The sequence below is a fragment of the Oncorhynchus clarkii genome, chromosome 27 (assembly GCF_045791955.1).
Source record: "Oncorhynchus clarkii lewisi isolate Uvic-CL-2024 chromosome 27, UVic_Ocla_1.0, whole genome shotgun sequence".
In the NCBI taxonomy this organism is placed as follows: domain Eukaryota; kingdom Metazoa; phylum Chordata; class Actinopteri; order Salmoniformes; family Salmonidae; genus Oncorhynchus; species Oncorhynchus clarkii.
In genome coordinates, this window is record NC_092173.1 from 27,296,021 (window position 1) to 27,315,128 (window position 19,108).

Here is a 19,108-nt window from a genome sequence, read left to right on the forward strand (position 1 = left end):
CTTGAACTGGCGGTGATTCAAACCTTTGGCTCTGATAAAGTTAACTGTGCGCGTGATGATGCTCATTACATGCTCCATTTTCAAGGCTTTACCGCACAACGCTTCCTGGTGTATGATACAATGATAAGCTGTCAGCTCACCTGTCGCGTTTTCCTCTTGCATCTTTTCCCGTATCTTCGCCACCAGTCCGCTCCTGTGTCCACACATCGCAGGTGCTCCGTCGGTTGTCAAACCCACGAGTTTTTCCCAAGGCAGCTCCATCTCATTTACACATCTTGACACCTCTTCATACAAATCATGCCCCGTAGTTGTGCCATGCATAGGACGTAAAGCCAAAAACTCCTCTGTCACGCTTAGGTTGGAGTCCACTCCGCGGATGAAAATTGACAACTGGGCAATGTCAGAAATGTCGGTGCTCTCATCCACAGCCAAGGAATATGCAATAAAATCTTTTCCCTTTTTCACAAGCTGCTCTTTTAGATTGATGGACAACTGGTCTACTCTCTCGGCAATGGTGTTTCTGCTCAGACTCACATTTAAAAAGAGTTGCCTTTTTTCTGGGCAAACTTCGTCACAAACTTTAATCATGCAGTTTTTGATGAAATCCCCCTCCGTAAATGGCCGGGCTGATTTAGCGATCTCTTCTGCCAAAATAAAACTGGCCTTGACAGCAGCCTGGCCTTGTGATTTGGCTTTTTTGAACAGAGCCTGTCGAGATTTGAGGCCTCGTTTTAATTCCTCTGCCTTTTGTAGCCTTTGTTCCATGTCCATATTCTTGTTTTTGTCCGCGTGTTTCGTTTCATAATGTCGTCTCAGATTATACTCTTTCAGTACCGCCACACTTTCTCCACACAGAAGACACACAGGTTTTCCAGCTACCTTCGTGAACATATACTCCGACTCCCACCTTGTTTGAAACCCCCGGTTCTCAGTATCCACCTTCCGTTTTGCCATTTTTGATGGGTATCTGAAAGTTAATTTTACTGTGATGCTGACGACTGCTGTGCCAATAAATATTGAAATGAAGCAGCCTACTGCTCGGTGCGTCACCTTTGCATTGTGGGAAATGTAGTATTGGTGCGTGTAAAAGATCTGCGGGCTGCCGGCTTGCTGCGGGCCGGTTCTAATAATAAATCAAGATCATCCCAGGGGCCGTAAAAAACCTTCTTGCGGGCCGGATGTGGCCCGCGGGCCTTGACTCTGACATATGTGGTCTAGCGTGTCAGTAGGGTGGAGGTGATATGGTCCTTGACTAGTCTCTCAAAGCACTTCATGATGACGGAAGTGAGTGCTACGGGGCGGTAGTCGTTTAGCTCAGTTACCTTAGCGGGGCAGGAGGCTCAGGTCTCATCTGTGGTCAAGGGGTGAACAAGGAGCTGCTTTATGAGAGGGAAGAGATCAGGAGGGATTATTATAGGTCCACACACCTGAGCCACTGTCGCAGGAGCTCCGCTACTGCTGCTACACTCCTGACCGTCACCGCTCTAGGCGCCCCTGGCTCGAGTCACCATCACAGGAGTGCCACCACAGCCAGAACCACTCCCCGAGTCGGCTCAACTACTGCCCTGAGAGACACTACTCCAGGCACTCCTGGCCTGAGCGTTCACCACCTCCACATGACCATTGGGACCCCCACTACGTCCCGAGGTGGCACAGCTATTCCACAGAGTATCGTCATTCCAGGCCCACCCGGCTGGAGCATACATCGCATCTACCAGAGTGCTGCTTCCCCGACCGATGTCCTGCTAGAACCCCCCGACCTCAACCACCAGTTCACCAGGTCCGCTTCTGCTGTCCAGAGCGGTCCAGCCCCCCGTCAGATCAAGGCAACTCCAGAGTGCACAGTTTATCACACTAAAGTGTGCACACCACTCAGCTAGCTCCTCGACTAGCCACGGTCAAGGAGATTCCCTCTGCAATCATGGAGCCACAGTCAGCCGTTGCCATGGGACCTGTTCTGGCTGCCGTTGTGAAGTTGTTCACTCCTCCCAGTTGGGACCCACTGCTGGTCAAGGCAGACGCTCAGGTGTCTGAGGTTTGACTGTCTGCTACCCTGGAACCTCCAGCCACAAAGACTCCACCTGCTACCCCCCAGGAACCTCTCCCTGCTCCTGGCCCAGAACCCAAGCAGTTGATTCTTCCCCTGCTCCGAGGATGGAGCCACAGCCTGCAGATCTTAAGTGCAGCCAGGAAGTTTGGGTGTCCCCAGCCCCTCCTGCCAGAACCATGCTAGTTCCAGCCCAGAGGGTCTTGCAACCTCCAGGGGACAAGCCAGACATCACCCTGGGTGACTCACCAGAAGTCACCCCTGATATCCCCCTGACCTAGTTGTCCAGTTCCCTTCCCTCCAGGCGGGGTCAGAGTTCCCTTCCCTCCAGGCGGGGTCAGAGTTCCCTTCCCTCCAGGCGGGGTCAGAGTTCCCTTCCCTCCAGGCGGGGTCAGAGTTCCCTTCCCTCCAGGCGGGGTCAGAGTTCCCTTCCCTCCAGGCGGGGTCAGAGTTCCCTTCCCTCCAGGCGGGGTCAGAGTTCCCTTCCCTCCAGGCGGGGTCAGAGTTCCCTTCCCTCCAGGCGGGGTCAGAGTTCCCTTCCCTCCAGGCGGGGTCAGAGTTCCCTTCCCTCCAGGCGGGGTCAGAGTTCCCTTCCCTCCAGGCAGGATTTAGAATTCCCTTCCCTCCAGGTGGGGTCAGAGTTAGCCGCCTTCCTGGTAGGTCCAGTTTACCCTGCTCCCTCGGTAGGTCCAGTCTACCCTGTCCCCTAGGTAGGTCCAGTCTACCCTTCCCCCTCAGTAGGTCCAGTCTACCCTGCCCCCTAGGTAGGTCAAGAGTATCCCGGCCCTTCAGCTGGTCAGATGGTTCCTGCTCCCCCAGTAGGCTCTTAGTTTCCATCTGTGCCTGCTCTTCAGTCTCTGGCCCTGGACTTAGGTTCCCGACTCTGGACTTAGTTTCCCGGACTTCTGCCATACTGCTAGGTCCCCAGGCCTCCGTCATTTATAGGTCCACAGTTCCTTGCATTAGTAGCCCATAAATTTGCAGCTCTGCCAGGTGCTAAGTATCATCCCCAGCTAGGACCCACATTTGCTTTGTCATCAGGTCTGCAGTATCCTGCCCTGCATGAACCGCAGACCCACACCTTATTGGGTATGCAGCATCCTAGCCTGCCAGGTGTAGAGTCCCCTGCCATGTTAGGCATTAAGTTAGCTGGTACGTTTGCAGGTCTGGAGTCTCCAGCCCTCGTTGGTATGCAGTTGCCTATACCGCCTGGTTTAGCGCCCTCTGCCCTGCCAGGCTCTAAGTTTGGTGCCTTGTCTGTAAGTCTGCAGTCTCTTGCCCTGCTCAGATCAGTCCCCTGCCTTAGTTGGTAAGCCGTTGCCTATCCCACTAGGTTTAGAGCCTCCTGCCTTACTAGGCCCCAAGTTCCCTGTACTAGGCTTGCTGTCTCCAGACATAGTCAGCTTGAAGCACCCTCGCCCGTCAGGCTTAGAGCCTCCTGCCCCGCTAGGTTTTCAGCCCTCTTTGGCCCTCCATTCCTAGCATTAGGTCCTCAGTCTCCAGCTGTACTAGATCTGATGTCTCCAGCTCTAGTCGTCCCTCATTCCCTAACCTAGGTGGGTCATCAGGCCCCTGCCTGGCTAGGCTCAGATTTACCTGTTTTTCTAGTAGACCTAGAGCTCTACCACTCTCCTTGCTCTCAGTCAGTCTTCCTGTCTGGTCCAGAGTTGTTCTCGCTCTCAGGTTCAGAGTCGTTCGAGTTTCACTGTATCCAGCACTAGTCGGCCCTCAGCCCACTGTTACGTCAGGCTTTTGGTTCTCTGTCCCCACTAGGTCTGCAGAATCTGTCCTCAGTTGGTCTGCAGCCTCCAGCATTAGTTGGCAAGCAGTCAGCTCCCTCAGTGCTACAAGCCAAACCATCTTTCCTAGTTCTAGGCCATAGGTTTCCTGTCCTGCTATGCTCAGAGTTGTCTGCTTCTCTAGGTCTGCAGGACCTGTCCCTAGCCAGTTCGCAGCACCCAGCCACAGCCGGCAACCATTCACTTATACTCGCGCTAGGCTACAAGTTCCCTGCTCAGCTAGGCTCGCAGCCTCCCTCCATACCTGTGGGTCTAACATGTATTTACAATTTTGATACCTTCTGGAAACAAAGCTCGTATTATAAGGAGGATGGGATCCACCTAAATCATTTGGGTTCCTGGATCCTTTCACAGAATTTTAAGGCTGCGTTGAGACAGTGACTTATCAATGACCCAAGCCCAGCTCCGAGTTGTCATAATGCTATAGCAAATGTACATTATCCATGGGGCGTTGGAAGACACAATGTAAGAAACCTAATTTATGTCCCACTTTACTGCCCAGCATATGTATGCAGTAAACATTTGCCAATGAACCAGAGTTATACTATTAGCACTGAGGTGGTGTGCCCAAGCAGGATGTCCACTGTGTGCAGCTCACCCTAATCTAACATAAATAACCTGACCATGTCTACCTCTGCTAAACATCCAAGTAAAGCAAGAAAAACATTCAAGCATCCCAGAAAAGTGTTAAAAATAGCCCACGTTAACAAATGTAGCATGAAACAAGGTTGAAACAAGGTTAATGAAATCAATAATTTGCTAGTAACAAATTACATTCATATTCTGATCTCTGAAACTCACTTAGATAATATATTTGATACAGTGGTAGCAATACATGGCTATAAGATCTACAGAAAAGACAGAAATTCCAAAGATGGAGGTGTGGCTGTTTATATTCAGAATAACATTCCTGTAAAGATTAGAGAGGATCTCATGTGTTACGTTTTGTGGTTTCTGTGTTGTTGTGGGTTTGTATGTGTGTCTATTTCAGGAAATGGCTTCCTGGATTCCTAAAGCAGCTGATTGGTCGGCCCCATCGCTGATTGGAGCTCTGACCCCGCCTTCTCGTCAGGGGATACAGTTGTTTCTTCAATTACCAACTCCTTCTTCAGCTAGATAAAAGCCAGTGTTCCTTTATCAGAGAGGAGAGCTTCTTTTTATGTCCTGTGTTGGTTAGTAAAGTCGTTTAGATATTATTTTGTAGCCGCTCTTTTAGGGGGGAAGGGGAACGCACCTTGGGAGTGTTTAGGCAAGAGGCCTGCGGGCATACATAACCTGTAGTATTTAATCTGTCTATGCACACTAGGTAAGACCTGGGCGGACCACCCCCTGTATTTTGGTTAGTGCGCCAGGTGGTGCTAAAGGTTAGGTTAGAAGTGGGAAGGCACGTAAGGTAGGAGAGGGGATTCCTTAAATTTTACGTTCTTTGCTTTGGTTCCATCCAGCTCCTTTCCCCCACATTACCGTGCGTTAGGAACAATACATTCCATGTAAACTGTACACTATGAAACAAAGATAAATGACAAAGAATGACAATTAACTTCTTAAAGATCAGTGGGACGCTAGCATCCCATTTCGACAACTTCCGGTGAAACTTCCGGAGCTCCAATTTCAAATTAAATTACTATAAATATGAAACTTTCATGAAATCACAAGTGCAATACATCAAAATAAAGCTTAACTTGTTGTTTTAATCCAGCCGCCGTGTCAGATTTCATAAAGGCTTTGCGGCGAAAGAAAACCATGCGATTATCTGAGAACAGCGCCCGACACACAAATGCATAAGAAATTATTTTTAACCAGGGAGTTGCGATATAATACATGCCTTACCTTTTGAAGATCTTCTTCTGTTGGCACTCCAAAAGGTCCCAGTTACTTTACAAATGGTCCCTTTGTTCGATAAAGTCCTTCTTTATATCCATAAAAACTCAGTGTAGCTGGCGCGCTTCAGTCAATAATCCACTCGGTTTCCCTCCTTCAAAATGCATACAAAATGAATCCCAAACGTTACCAATAAACTTATCCAAACAAGTTAATCAACGTTTATAATCAAACCTTAGGCACCCTAATACGCAAATAAACTATACAATTTAAGACGGATAATCGTTAGAAAAATACCAAAGAACGGGTTCTCATTCACTCGCTTGGAAACACTACAGCCAAAATGGGAGCCACTTAGAAAATCTACAATTTCTGGTTCGTTTTTCCAAAAAACAGCCTGAAACTCTTTCTAAAGACTGTTGACATCTAGTGGAAACCCTTGGAACTGCAATCGGGCACGTTTTCGCCCTATTATAAAAGTGCCAGTCATTGAAATCAGTGGTAGGATGACATTTTTTTTGGGGGGGGGTGTTCAGAGTGTTCTATCCAGATGTACCAATTATATGCATATCCTAGCTTCTGGGCTTGATTAGTAGGCAGTTTACTTTGGGCACGCTTTTCATCTGGATGTGAAAATACCGCCCCCTATCCCAAAGAAGTTAAAAGCACCTTAAATGAAATTTTGAATCAGATGGCTCATTCATCACAAAACCCATTGATATTGCCAACTACTACTATGATTTTTTTTAATGGCAAGATTAGCAAATTTAGGCATGACATGCCAGCAACAAACACTGATACTACACATCCAAGTATATGAAAGACAAGCATTGTAATTTTTAATTCCTTAAAGTAAGTGTAGAAGAGGTGAAACAATTATTGTTGTCTATCAACAATGACAAGCCACTGGGGTCTGACAACTTGGATGGAAAATTATTGAGGATAATAGTGGACGATATTGCCACTCCTATTTGCCATATCTTAAATTTAAGCCTACTAGAAAGTGTGTGCCCTTAGGCCTGGAGGGAAGCAAAATATATTCCCCTACCTAAGGATAGTAAAAACCCCTTTACTGGCTCAAATAGACGATCAATCAGCCTGTTACCAACCCTTTGGAAAAAATTGTGTTTGACCAGATACAATGCTATTTTACAGTAAACAAATTGACAACAGACTTTCAGGAAGCTTATAGGGAAGGACGTTCAACATGAACAGCACTTACACAAATTGATGATAAAGAGATCGTGAGGGGCTGTTTTGTTAGACTTCAGTGCGGCTTTTGACATTATCTATCATAGTCTGCTGCTGGAAAAACGTATGTGTTATGGCTTTACACCCCCTGCTATATTGTGGATACAGAATTACCTGTCTAACAGAACACAGAGGGTGTAGTTATAAGGACGCCTCTCCAAGAAAATTCAGGTAGAATCAGGAATTCCCCTGGGCAGCTATCTAGGCCCCTTACTTTTTTCAATCTTCACTAATGACATGCCACTGAATTTGAATAAAACCAGTGTGTCTATGTATGCGGATGATTCAACACTCTACATGTCAGCTACCACTGCAACACTTAACAAAGAGCTAGTTTCAGAATGGGTGGCAAGGAATAAATTAGTCCTAAATATTTCAAAAACTCAAAGCATTGTATTTGTGATCAATTGAAGTGGATTTAACAGGTGACATCAACAAGGGATCGTAGCTTTCACCTGGATTAGGGCTGTTACAGTGACCATATTACCGCCACCCGATGGTCACGAGTGATGACCACAGTCAAATTCCACACAACTGTTTAGTCAGGGTAACTAGTCTTCTCCAAAACTGTGCTCTGATGCTGCTGATGGTCATTAGTAGCCTACCAAACTTGCTAACTACCTGGCAGTGTTGCCAACTTATCGATTTTGTCGCTATATTTAGTATTTAGTATTCAGACCCCGCTAGCGACACATTTTTTAAAAAGTGACTAGCGACAAATCTAGCGACTTTTTCTGGTGTTATTGGAAACTTTTGGAGACTCTGAAGTGAAAGTACGTATAGTTCTTACTCTTCTCAACGAGCAGCGGGTGCTGCCGTGGGCCCCACCCCTGTCCCAAAGCACTCACTGGCGGGCCAGTCCTCGCGCAGCAGTCCCTCCCAGCTGCAGTCAGAGCAGGAGATGCTCACCCCTCCAGCGTCAAGACTGCAAATGAATCGCGCATGTGTGAAGACGCTGCTGGCTGATCCAGCCCTGGCTTACATTAAAAACATTTTTTTTACCTGAATTAGGGCCAGCCTAGTTACCCATCAGCTTATATTTATTTCTCAACTTTCCTAATTTTAAGCACATTGCTTCTCTTTACAACATGAGTATAGCATATCTGGCAAGCATGAAAATGAACCACGGAAAGCGTCCTCCATTCGCTATTTAAGTGCATAGATGATGTATCTTTTCCCCCTGTTCAGAGACAGGTGCATTATAATGGTACATTCTAAATCAAAACTAATTTCACACATTTATTACATGTAAAGACGATATTAAATCAAGAATAGTCAGATGGGTGACAATATTATTACTTGTCAATTTTGTACTATCACTTGATGGTGCCCCAGCACATGTAGTATGCAAAAATCAGCGCACGCCTTTTTTTGCAACTTCAAATCATAGTTGCACACCTCATGTAGCCTACCTAGCCCGTAGTCCTATATGTTTTGACAAGGTTTGTATCACAACTAAAGTGGCCAAATAACTTCTCAAATTAAGCACATTAATCCGCTTTACAACTGGCGGCACGTGAGTTTCAAGTTTGGGAAATAGAATTTCCACCATAAAAAAAATCACCTTTATAATAAAGCACTACATGCATAATAGCATTTGCGGTCATTTTTGAGAATGGTGTTTTCCTGCTAATTGATTGCATTTTGTAACAGCCGCGCTTATTACCTAATGTCGTGTGCGCATTGCTGCAATAGCCTTAGTTGATCAACATTTTAAACTAAACAGCTTGATCTGTTGCATCAGCCTCATTGCTTTTAAAAGGATGTTTTGATGTGAGTGGTTGTATTAATTTGGGATCTATCGCATCCCACAACTGTCCCAGAGTATGTTTGGAATATTTTTTCTCGCACAGAAGGACAAGTTGAACAATAGAATAAGTAAATGTTTGTACTTAAGGCGATAGTAGATTGACATACAATGCATTTGGGAAGTATTCAGAATCCTTCACTTTTTCCACATTTTGTTACATTCTTATTCTAAAGTGGATTAAATAGTCCCTCCCCCCCTCATCAATCTACACAATTCCCCATAATGACAAAGCAAAAACAGGTTTAGACATTTTTGCCATTGTGAAAAACAAAAATGAAAAATCACATTTACATAAGCATTCAGACCCTTTACTCAGAAGCACCTTTGGTAGCTATTATAGCCTTGAGTCTTCTTGGTATGACGCTACAAGCTTGGCACAGCTGTATTTGTGGAGTTTCTCCCATTCTTCTCTGCAGATCCTCTCAAGCTCTGTCAGGTTGGAAGGGGAGCGTCGCTGCACAGCTTTTTTTCAGGTCGCTCCAGAGAGGTTCGATAAGGTTAAGGTCCGGGCTCTGGCTGGGCCATTCCATGATATTCAGAGACTTGTCCCAAAGCCACTCCTGGGTTGTCTTGGCTGTGTGCTTAGGGTTGTTGTCCTGTTGAAAGGTGAACCGTCACCCCAGTCTGAGGTCCTGAGTGCTCTGGGACAGGTTTTCATCAAGGATCTCTCTGTACTTTGCTCCGTTCATCTTTCCCTCGATGCTGACTAGTGTCTGCCGCTGAAAAACATCCCCACAGCATGATACTGCCACCACCATGCGTCACCGTAGGGATGGTGCCAGGTTTCCACCAGACGTGACGCTTAACATTCAGGCCAGAGAATCTTGTTTCTCATGGTCCGAGAGTCCTTTAGGTGCCTTTTGGCAAACTTCAAGCGGGCTGTCATGTGCCTTTTACTGAGAAGTGGCTTCCGCCTGGCCACTCTGCCATAAAGGCCTGATTGGTGGAGTGATGCAGAGATGGTTGTCCTTCTGGAAGATTCTTCCATCTCCACAGAGGAACTCTGGACCTCTGTCACAGAGTGACCATTGGGTTATCTCCGTGACCAAGGGGCCCTTCTCCCCCAATTGCTGAGTTTGGCCAGTGGTTCCAAACTTCCCCCATTTTACGAATGATGGAGGCCACTGTTCTTGGGGACCTTCAATGCTGCAGAATCTTTTTTGGTACCCTTCCCCAGATCTGTACCTCAACACAATCCTGTCTCGGAGCTCTATGGTCAATTCCTTCGACCTCAATGCTTGGTTTTTGCTCTGACATGCACTGTCAACTGTGGGACCTTATATAGACAGGTGTGGGCCGTTCCAAATCATGTCCAATCATTTGAATTTACCACAGGTGAACTCCAATCAAGTTGTAGAAACATCTCAAGGATGATCAATGGAAACAGGATGCACTGGAGCAAAGGGTCTGAATACTTATGTAAATAACGTATTTCAGCCCAAAACATTTTTGCAAAAATGTATAATAACCTGTTTCCACTTGTCATTATGGGGTATTGTGTGTAGACTGAGCAGGAATATTTTAAAATAAGGCTGTAACGTAACAAAATGTGGAAAAAGTGAAAGGGTCTGAATACTTTCCAAAGGCACTGTATATCATAACACTCACTCATCAAGTCTTACATTCCTACGTTCCGTTACTTTTCTCTTTCCAACACAGTTGGAAAAAACAATTTGACCAACGGAAGGAAGCTGGTGACCAGTTTGACCATATCATAGCCTAGAATGTAAAAACCTCCTACTCGTGGATTTATTTGCCCCTTTAGGGAGGGTTCATCATTTGAGCTATAAAAATTATATTATGGTCTTGTATCCTCCAGACCTACTCAATGAATAAGCAACTATAGCTTCAAACAATGTTCAACATTCTTTATTTTTCTTAAGGAATTGTATTAATTTACTGTTACAGATATATCATCAACATTAAGGGCTGTTGTCGTTGGACTTGTTGCATAGGGCACCTTTTGAACAAAAATTGAGATTCTGTACACTTGCCCTCAGTGGAATATACCATGGTAAAATCCAATGTGAAAGCAATGCGATTTGATTGTATATCACATGCTCGCATTTTTTGAAATGCTTAGACTGTTAAAGATAATGTCCTCCACTGGGTGGCAGTAAAAGTCATGAAATAATCACACAATTTTACATTTTAGTAATTTAGCAGATGCTCTTATCCAGAGCGATTTACAGTAAGTTGTAAGTCAAACCCACAACCCTGGCGTTGCAAGCTCCACGCTCTACCAACTGAGCCACACGGGACCAGTGGCATTCAACCAGGATGAAATCAGACATTATGTATAATACATGATCTACATACTCTACGTGACAGTCTAGGTCTATAATGAAGCAGGAAGAAGAATAAAAGCCACAGCACTGACGTTCTTTAAATGTCACATTTAATGAGTTTCACCACTGTACTTCAAATCTACACTTTTAGAAACCAGCCATTTTTCCCAACACACACGTGAGCACATCCGAGGAGTCAATTCCGGTCTCAACTTCACATTGGCTTTAAGGTCCTTGTAAGCAGAGCTTTATAGATATATTTATTGTGAATTGTATTCAAATTACATTACCTCTGAGTATAAACTTCAAATGTCTTATAAAATGTGACAGCACATCTATCCAAATTTTGCCCAAATATCAGTTGCAGAGTTCAAGTTAGTCTGCGTTATTTTTTTGTACACATTTAAAATTAGCATCAGTGGGTTTTTGTACTTCATTTCAACACAAAATCTCTTGAAGAAAAGATACTAGCATCTTCACATACATATTACACAGGGAAATGGGGGGGAGGGGGGGTCATAGCCTATAAAATATATGACTCAATGTCAACTAACAGTCTGCAATTGCTTGGCTATTGATAGGGCCTTTTAATACAATGACATGATAGGATGGATCCCACCTATGGCAGATTTTAAAGAGTTTTTCAAATGAGTGAAGAAGAAACTTGCGCGTTTTTTATTTATTTCAATATAAAAGCTGGAAGGGACATTCAAGTTTTATTTGTAATTCTCCACATGAAATGATAAACTTGTGGAGGTAGACAAACTAAGTAATTGAGCTCAAGAGGTAGAGACCAACATTGTGATTCCTTTATATACATATAAACACAATAGTAAAGTGTTTCTCTAAGGTAAAAGAAATAATAATATAATAATAATAATAATAATAGTAGTATAATAATAATAATAAGAAAAAGAAAAAGCCTTCTACTTCAATATATCCACAGCTCTGCAGTAACACACAAGACACAATTAACATAATTGGTTATGTGTTTTTTCATTTGTTTTCTGAATCATTTTTGTTTTGGATTATTTTTGTCTTCTACACACTCTAGTACAGGGGAAAACTAATGAAAGACCAAATAAAATATATACATTTATATGCAAGTCTCAAAAATAAAATAAAATGCACAGCCCTAAAAATGTGCAGGCTAATACACCTTCTATACAGCAGTATTGTTTTGAGTTTTCATTTCTTTGTTTTTTTTCCCTCCATTGTAGATTTAGTTTTAAATCTATTCGTTTTTTTTAATGTATTTACATATCATATTCTGTGAATCATGAGAAAGCATTCAATAGAATGTTGATTGAAAACTAAAAAATAATAATCAAAAAATATATTAAATTGTTTTCTTCTGAGAGTTTATTTTATTGGCGTAGGTGCAGGTGTGGTTAACATGAAACATTGCTTTGGGGAGTGAGGCTTAAAGTAGCCCTAATATATCTATTTATCAAGGGAATGGTGTCAAGGTGACAAACCCCCACCAAAGCAACTCACTGTAGTTAGCTAAACTTTCTCATTCGCATGTGACAGGACACACGTATAAGCAACACGCACACACCCCTCTTGTTGGAACCCTACGGAAATGATTGAATGTCTTCAAGGAATGGCAACATCCCCTCGTATCATCAAACATCTATTTTTTAAATCTTGGTTTCGCTTTGTCTATAGAATAATTTCATTATTTTGGTTTGGCTGATCTTCGTATTATTTTGCTTGTCTGTCTTCAACTAGGTATGTATTGACAGAACATGGATATACAGTGTATCAGCAGACATGGTAGGGGAACCCGTGAATGTCTGTATCCTTTATACTCTTAATATGCCTGTTCATATGGTACAGTATGTCTAACAGCAGATTACTTGAATTTGGTCTCTCAGAGTCTCCAGAGAGAAAATGTAACGACCAAGTAGCACCCCAACATGGCCTTCTTGTTACTGTAGCACAAAACCTGTGCAGAGTACCACAATATCAATATGTACCCTAAACTACTGCCTCTCTGTCCCCCGTCATGCTACAGTACTTCAGTTCTCAGTGGCTCTTCACACTAATAGTCTATTCTTTGAAGCAACCACATTCCAGGGTTACCTCATTTTACCCAGGTAATACTGACACAGTGCCATACTTCCACATGCCCACATTTGGGTTAGGTGTGCGAGTGGGTGTGCCGTGTGAGGGGTTCTCACCATATGTATCGCAACCAAGTGGCATGCAGAGCACACATCTCTTCACAAATACTGACTTCTAACCTGGGGGACAGCAGGCATAGAACAAACAGCAATGGAGCAGAATTTTTTTAAACAAAAAAACAGACAATGAAACCCTCTGACTATACTGTTTAACAGTACACTACAAATAAATAAAAAGCTTTATCTCTAATTGAAAGCTATGATTTCTCGGGGGAGGGGGGGGGGAATTAGCTAGCGTGAGTAGGTACAGTCTTAAATCTCGTTCTATATTTAAAAACAACACCCATACCGGACGCCGTCTCCCTCCTTTAATAAATAAGTGATGACTATGCATGTATGGAAGTGGATGGGAGCTGTGCGTTGCCCTCTGGGACTGCAGGCAGAGACTACGAGGACTCTGTAGCATACTACCTCTGTCTCATCCCTGGCTTTACACACACTTTCAAGCCCACGAGGGTGGCCCTTATACCACCTATGCACAATGTTTGTATGCACATGTGTGTGTGCATTCATTAGTGGGTTTGCATCTACAGAACAGTGTGGGTATACACTTGTATACATAGCACACTCTAAAAGTCCCTCCATAACCCAGTCAGCAGTGGTTGGTTGGGTTCATTTTAAAACTTCATAGTTAGTATTACAGTACACACACAGTGGACATTGCTAGTCCTAGAATCCAGTGAAATGCTACGCAGGGTGGGGGTTTCTTCTTCTTGTCCTCAGTAGTCCAGCGCGGGCCATGGGCAGGGTCGTGGCCCAGACAGCAGCTATTCCCACACCAGTGGGGACGGGGGCATCTCAGAGGGCTGGGCCACAGTGGAACTGTCAGGAAGAGACAAGAGAGAGAGACAGCGAGGGAGATGAGCAAAAGAAAGAACAAAAGAGGACACAGAGAGATGAGGGGACAGGGAGAGATGGAAAGATATGGTCAGTCACTGGCACTGCCGCAGCACCACTTTCTGTTTAGTGAGCAGCATGCATCTACTGCAGAGGAAAAAGCAATTAACTAATGCACCAAATCCTTAACAATAACTCTCAGGATGTTGGCTGGCTGGAGGCAGGAGCGAAACTCACAAATCAGATATTTTAAGCAGGGTAATAACAAACTGCAAGGAGAAAGACACTTTATTGGCTGCCAGTAAGGAAAGTTGGCCAATGGAATGGACTGTTACTGTTCTCGTTGTGACACAGGAGGACACAGGTACCAAGGTGTGGCAGGCAGATCAGGTAAGAGAAAGGAAGCTGACATGCTCACAGGACCAGGTCAAGTCGGGTAAAATGTCATCTAACAAGCTATCAAGTTTCTAAGAAGTGGTTAGCTTTCAAACTAGCTCAATTACAAAAATACAAACGATGAGGAATCCGGTGGTATCCACCAGCAGAGGCCTCTAGTTTTACCTGATAAAGCTTTTGAAAGCGGCCGACTGGGGGTTGATGCAGAGCGGCACTCTGTTCCCCTTCTGCTGCTCCAGGATGAACTGGTGAATGATCTCTGTGGAAGACAGAGACAGGCTCAGGGAGACGAACCCAACACACTCTTTACAGTTACACTGAGTTTCACAGTAAGGTTTTTAACTGGGGTTGACTTATTGTATCATACAGTATTTACTGCTTGTTTGAAATTAGATCTATTACAAAGTGTGGATCTTCACTTAGAAATAACCAGGGTATTTATTTTGAAATCCCATGCTAAAATGGTAGTTGTACAACTGACTAGGTATCCCCCTTTACAACTGACTAGGTATCCCCCTTTCCCTTTTAGTTGCATTACAATGATCTACTGATTACTTAGCTTCATTGGGATTCATTAAAACAATCTTTGTTGCCTAGCTACGAATTAGGACCAGGTAAATAGTTGAAATAAGTACCAGACAGGAAGGAAGAGGAAAGGGAGGGAGAAGTAGGATGAGGGAGAAGGAGGAGGGAGGAAGGCCAGGTTTATTTCGACCATCCACCAGAGTAAGCCTGCGTTTAGAAGACATCCTCACTAATACCTGCTGACAGAACAGGCCACCACTGATCTGGCTCTCACCGCAGAGAGAGAGAGGAGGGAGGGTGGTTGAGGAAGAGAGAGGCTGAGAGAGAACAAACATCTAAACGAGAGGGAGTGCTTCTAGGGATGTGACTAAAGGCGTCAGCAAGCTTCAGTTTAACTGGCGCCTAGCCGAACTCTGCAAGTGTACCGAACAAGTGTGCTCGCATACTCCCTTAAAAGACCTTCACTTGAAAAACTAGAAAAAATAGGCAATAGTATTGTTTATCCATTTTGAGACGCTAGTATACACTTCCTCAGAATAGTCCGTATTAATGTAGGATAACTCAAGAAATCTGTCATTAATTTTGACGTTTTTGCAGAGGAGATTGTCATGACGTTGGCCTGGGGGATAGGTTTATGACCGTCATAAATACCTCTTCCCCCCTTTTCTCTTCTCTAACCTACTGAGGTTACAGTAGGTTAAAAACCCCTTGGTTAACATAGAGATTCTGGGAACATTAGTATGTGTTGGGAAATGAATTATATTCTGGTAATCAGAACAATTGAACATATGCGGTGGTACTTAATTTTAATGAATATGATGTCAGTTCGGTTGTCATCTGAGACATTCTCATCAATGATAAGATGACATAAACTCCACAATGGAAAGTCTATACATCAGAGTTAGCAGATTCACATGGAATTGTTGTTCAATTTAAATGTTTGAATATGAAATTATTTGTGATGGGATGAAATGTGATTTTAGCTTCTAAAATGTGAGATTTGGATTTTCAGCTCAATCAGTGGCCCTCCCCTGTGAAGGGACAAAGGCTGTAAAACTTTTCAAACACACCCTCCTCTTCCTTCCTATATAAGTTCTTGACTACAACATAACTATCTCTTCCGCGGACATGAGATGACGATCCCATGTCAGAATGGTTCCGAAAAAACTACAGAACGAAGCCAACATCAGCATGAGCTTTGGTTGCGAACGGTATGAACTTTGAACTCTTATTCACGACAGAAGTGATACCTCCTAGCCGTTGAGTTAGCAACCGCAGCTGCAAACGCAGGTTAGGAAGGAACAGACAGAGTATCCCATCTACCACACAAAGACATTACTACAACTTATTCAAGTGACCACCAGAGACATGCTTCAAAGGACAAAGGACTCGGTTTGGCAACACGGCCTTCCATCTACCACCAACCTACCGAAGCGCAGCTCAGAGTAAATATTTATTGCATTTTCCTTTTCCAAATGGGTGGTAATTTAGAGTGCATAAGATACTGTATTTACGATAGCACAGCTTCTCCCTTTGTCCCTCAGTCTTCCCGCTCTTTCACTCAAACCCAGACCCTTTTCTTTTGTGTAACAAGCTGTCATATCTGTTCCGCCCGCTAGGGACGTTTCCTATGACGTAAAGAATTATCCAGGTATAATTCATTCTTTGTATATGTAATTCTGTGTGATTAGTTAGGTATTTAGTAAATAAATAATTAAACCCAATTTTGTATTGCTGATTAAACTTGTTAGCCAGGATTCTTGCAGATAACCAAGAATTTACAACTTTCAGAATATGAGACTGAAGTAGGATGACGATTAATGTTGACTGCTATTGATGTAAAATATTCGGCTACAGACTTATGTTATTATAATGTATGCACAAACTCTTCCGAACTGTTTCGGCTGGGAAGCATGAGGACGCCTTAACATACAGAGGCATGATCTGCACATGGTCTCAGGGCTGATTGGATTAAATTAGGACCTCAGGTGTCTGTAAAGCTTCCAGTTTCACAATAATTGTGGTACGAGGTTAAGTTGGGATAAGACTTTCACCATGTAAGCAATGGATAAATGTCTATTTATCACCCATTGAACCCATTAGTTTTAGTTAAAGCTGCCTCTCTTTGTAAACCCAGTGGAAAAACATAACCCGGTAACATGAAGGGAATAACAATGGATCAGCTAGATAGGCTGAAACACAGGATAAAACAATAAAAACAAAACTTGAAAGGGCTAATTCCCACAGCAAAACTCTGCACTCTGCTGGTTGGTGGACAGACTCACCTTTGACCTGTCTGACGGAGGTCAGATTCTTCTCAAAGCCATCGTCGAACTTGGGTGTGGTGACGGGCTCGAAGTCGCTGGTGTAGACGCGACCAGAGGAGGTGGTGTAGCAGCACTTACACATACAGGTGTGGTACCTCAGTCTGCCCTCGTCCAGGTAGGGATGGGCCAGGGCATCCTTCGCTGAAATCCGCTTCGACTGGGGGAGGGCCAAACACACACTGATGTACACAGACTACACACACTGATGTACACAGACTACACACGCTGATGTACACAGACTACACACACTGATGTACACAGACTACACACACTGATGTACACAGACTACACACACTGATGTAATACAGACTACACATACTGATGTACACAGACTACACACACTGATGTATACAGACTACACACACTGATGTAAACAGACTACACACACTGATGTACACAGACTACACACACTGATGTACACAGACTACACACACTGATGTATACAGACTACACACACTGATGTACACAGACTACACACACTGATGTAGACAGACTACACACACTGATGTACACAGACTACACACACTGATGTATAGAGACTACACACACTGATGTAAACAGACTACACACACTGATGTAAACAGACTACACACACTGATGTAAACAGACTACACACACTGATGTAAACAGACTACACACACTGATGTACACAGACTACACACACTGATGTATACAGACTACACACACTGATGTACACAGACTACACACACTGATGTACACAGACTACACACACTGATGTAGACAGACTACACACACTGATGTAATACATACTACAGGACTATGAAATCCCTCCAAATCAAATGGTCTGTTTAATAAAGTGTTTGCAGTCTCTCATAAACAACAGGCTACTGCACATGTTGAGGACACCCCACATTAAAACTAGACCTTGGAATCAAATCAAATCAGCCTCAACTGAATAACCAACTGACTAGTCACCAATATCCCACTGACAGGTGCCAGACTTTGAAACGAAGGGGGAGAAAAACTGGTCTGGATAAAGATGTCCGAAAAGAAAGGTCTGCTTATTTCCACATTACAGATATCCATGAGACAACCCTGTATTCAGTAGGCCCTGATAACTCAATGTTTTTGGCCCCCATTATTACCATGTGTCAGACTCCTATTAATCTGTTAGTGACAGAGCTTCTTCTTATTTTCCCAAGCAGTCAGAAGATGCCATTAAACACCACCGTGTGTGATCTGTCAACTCTAGCTTCTAGTAGGGTTTCTGCGCACGCACGCACGCGCACACACACAAATGTTTTTAATAATCTCCTAAGTGAATGAATAAATAAATATGTGGGTTGGGGGAGAGAAGGCGGCAAAGTGAATCAAACCTCCCTTTGTTTATAAGACAGTGAATAAGAGTCGATGGGTCAGCATAGGGGTTGGACTTGGAGACATTTGCACTGGGGGAACAGTCTTACATGCTGGCTGTCCATCACCCTGGATTGGCCACTGGCCAGAGGTGAAAGCCTGCCATTGAAGGACATTTAATTCAATCCAAAGTTGGATTGTTGACTACATTCAGTGACAATAGTGTCTAGGGTTACCACCACCTTCCCCATGTTCCCTTTGTTCAGAATCGACAACCTAGGATGTTGAATTCATATGTGTATTGTAGTTGACTGTACTGTACTGTACAGAAGTGATGCAAAAACTGTCTGTGTAACATAAGGTATACTCATACGTTTTAGGAAAATAATTATTCAGTCAGAAAGCCAAAAAGCTGCTTCGGTCTGTGTAAGTAGGAGCCAAAACTCTTGAGTAGAGTATTTTTTTTATTTTTTTACATCTCTACATATGGTGTCCAATCTG

General features: G+C 43.7%; 1 protein-coding gene across 1 annotated transcript in view; it reads right to left on the reverse strand.

The window, feature by feature from the left end:
* Positions 1 to 12,007: 12,007 nt before the first annotated feature.
* The window catches only part of LOC139386065 (serine/threonine-protein kinase NLK-like), a 91,109-nt gene continuing 84,008 nt past the window's right edge, over positions 12,008 to 19,108 (reverse strand). Inside the window, exons 9-11 of the mRNA XM_071131485.1 lie at positions 17,249 to 17,447; positions 14,604 to 14,697; positions 12,008 to 14,027 (exon numbers count right to left, since the gene is read on the reverse strand). Of these exons, the coding sequence (XP_070987586.1) occupies positions 13,973 to 14,027; positions 14,604 to 14,697; positions 17,249 to 17,447 (348 nt within the window). The 3' untranslated portion in view covers positions 12,008 to 13,972. The remainder of the gene's footprint in view (positions 14,028 to 14,603; positions 14,698 to 17,248; positions 17,448 to 19,108) is intronic.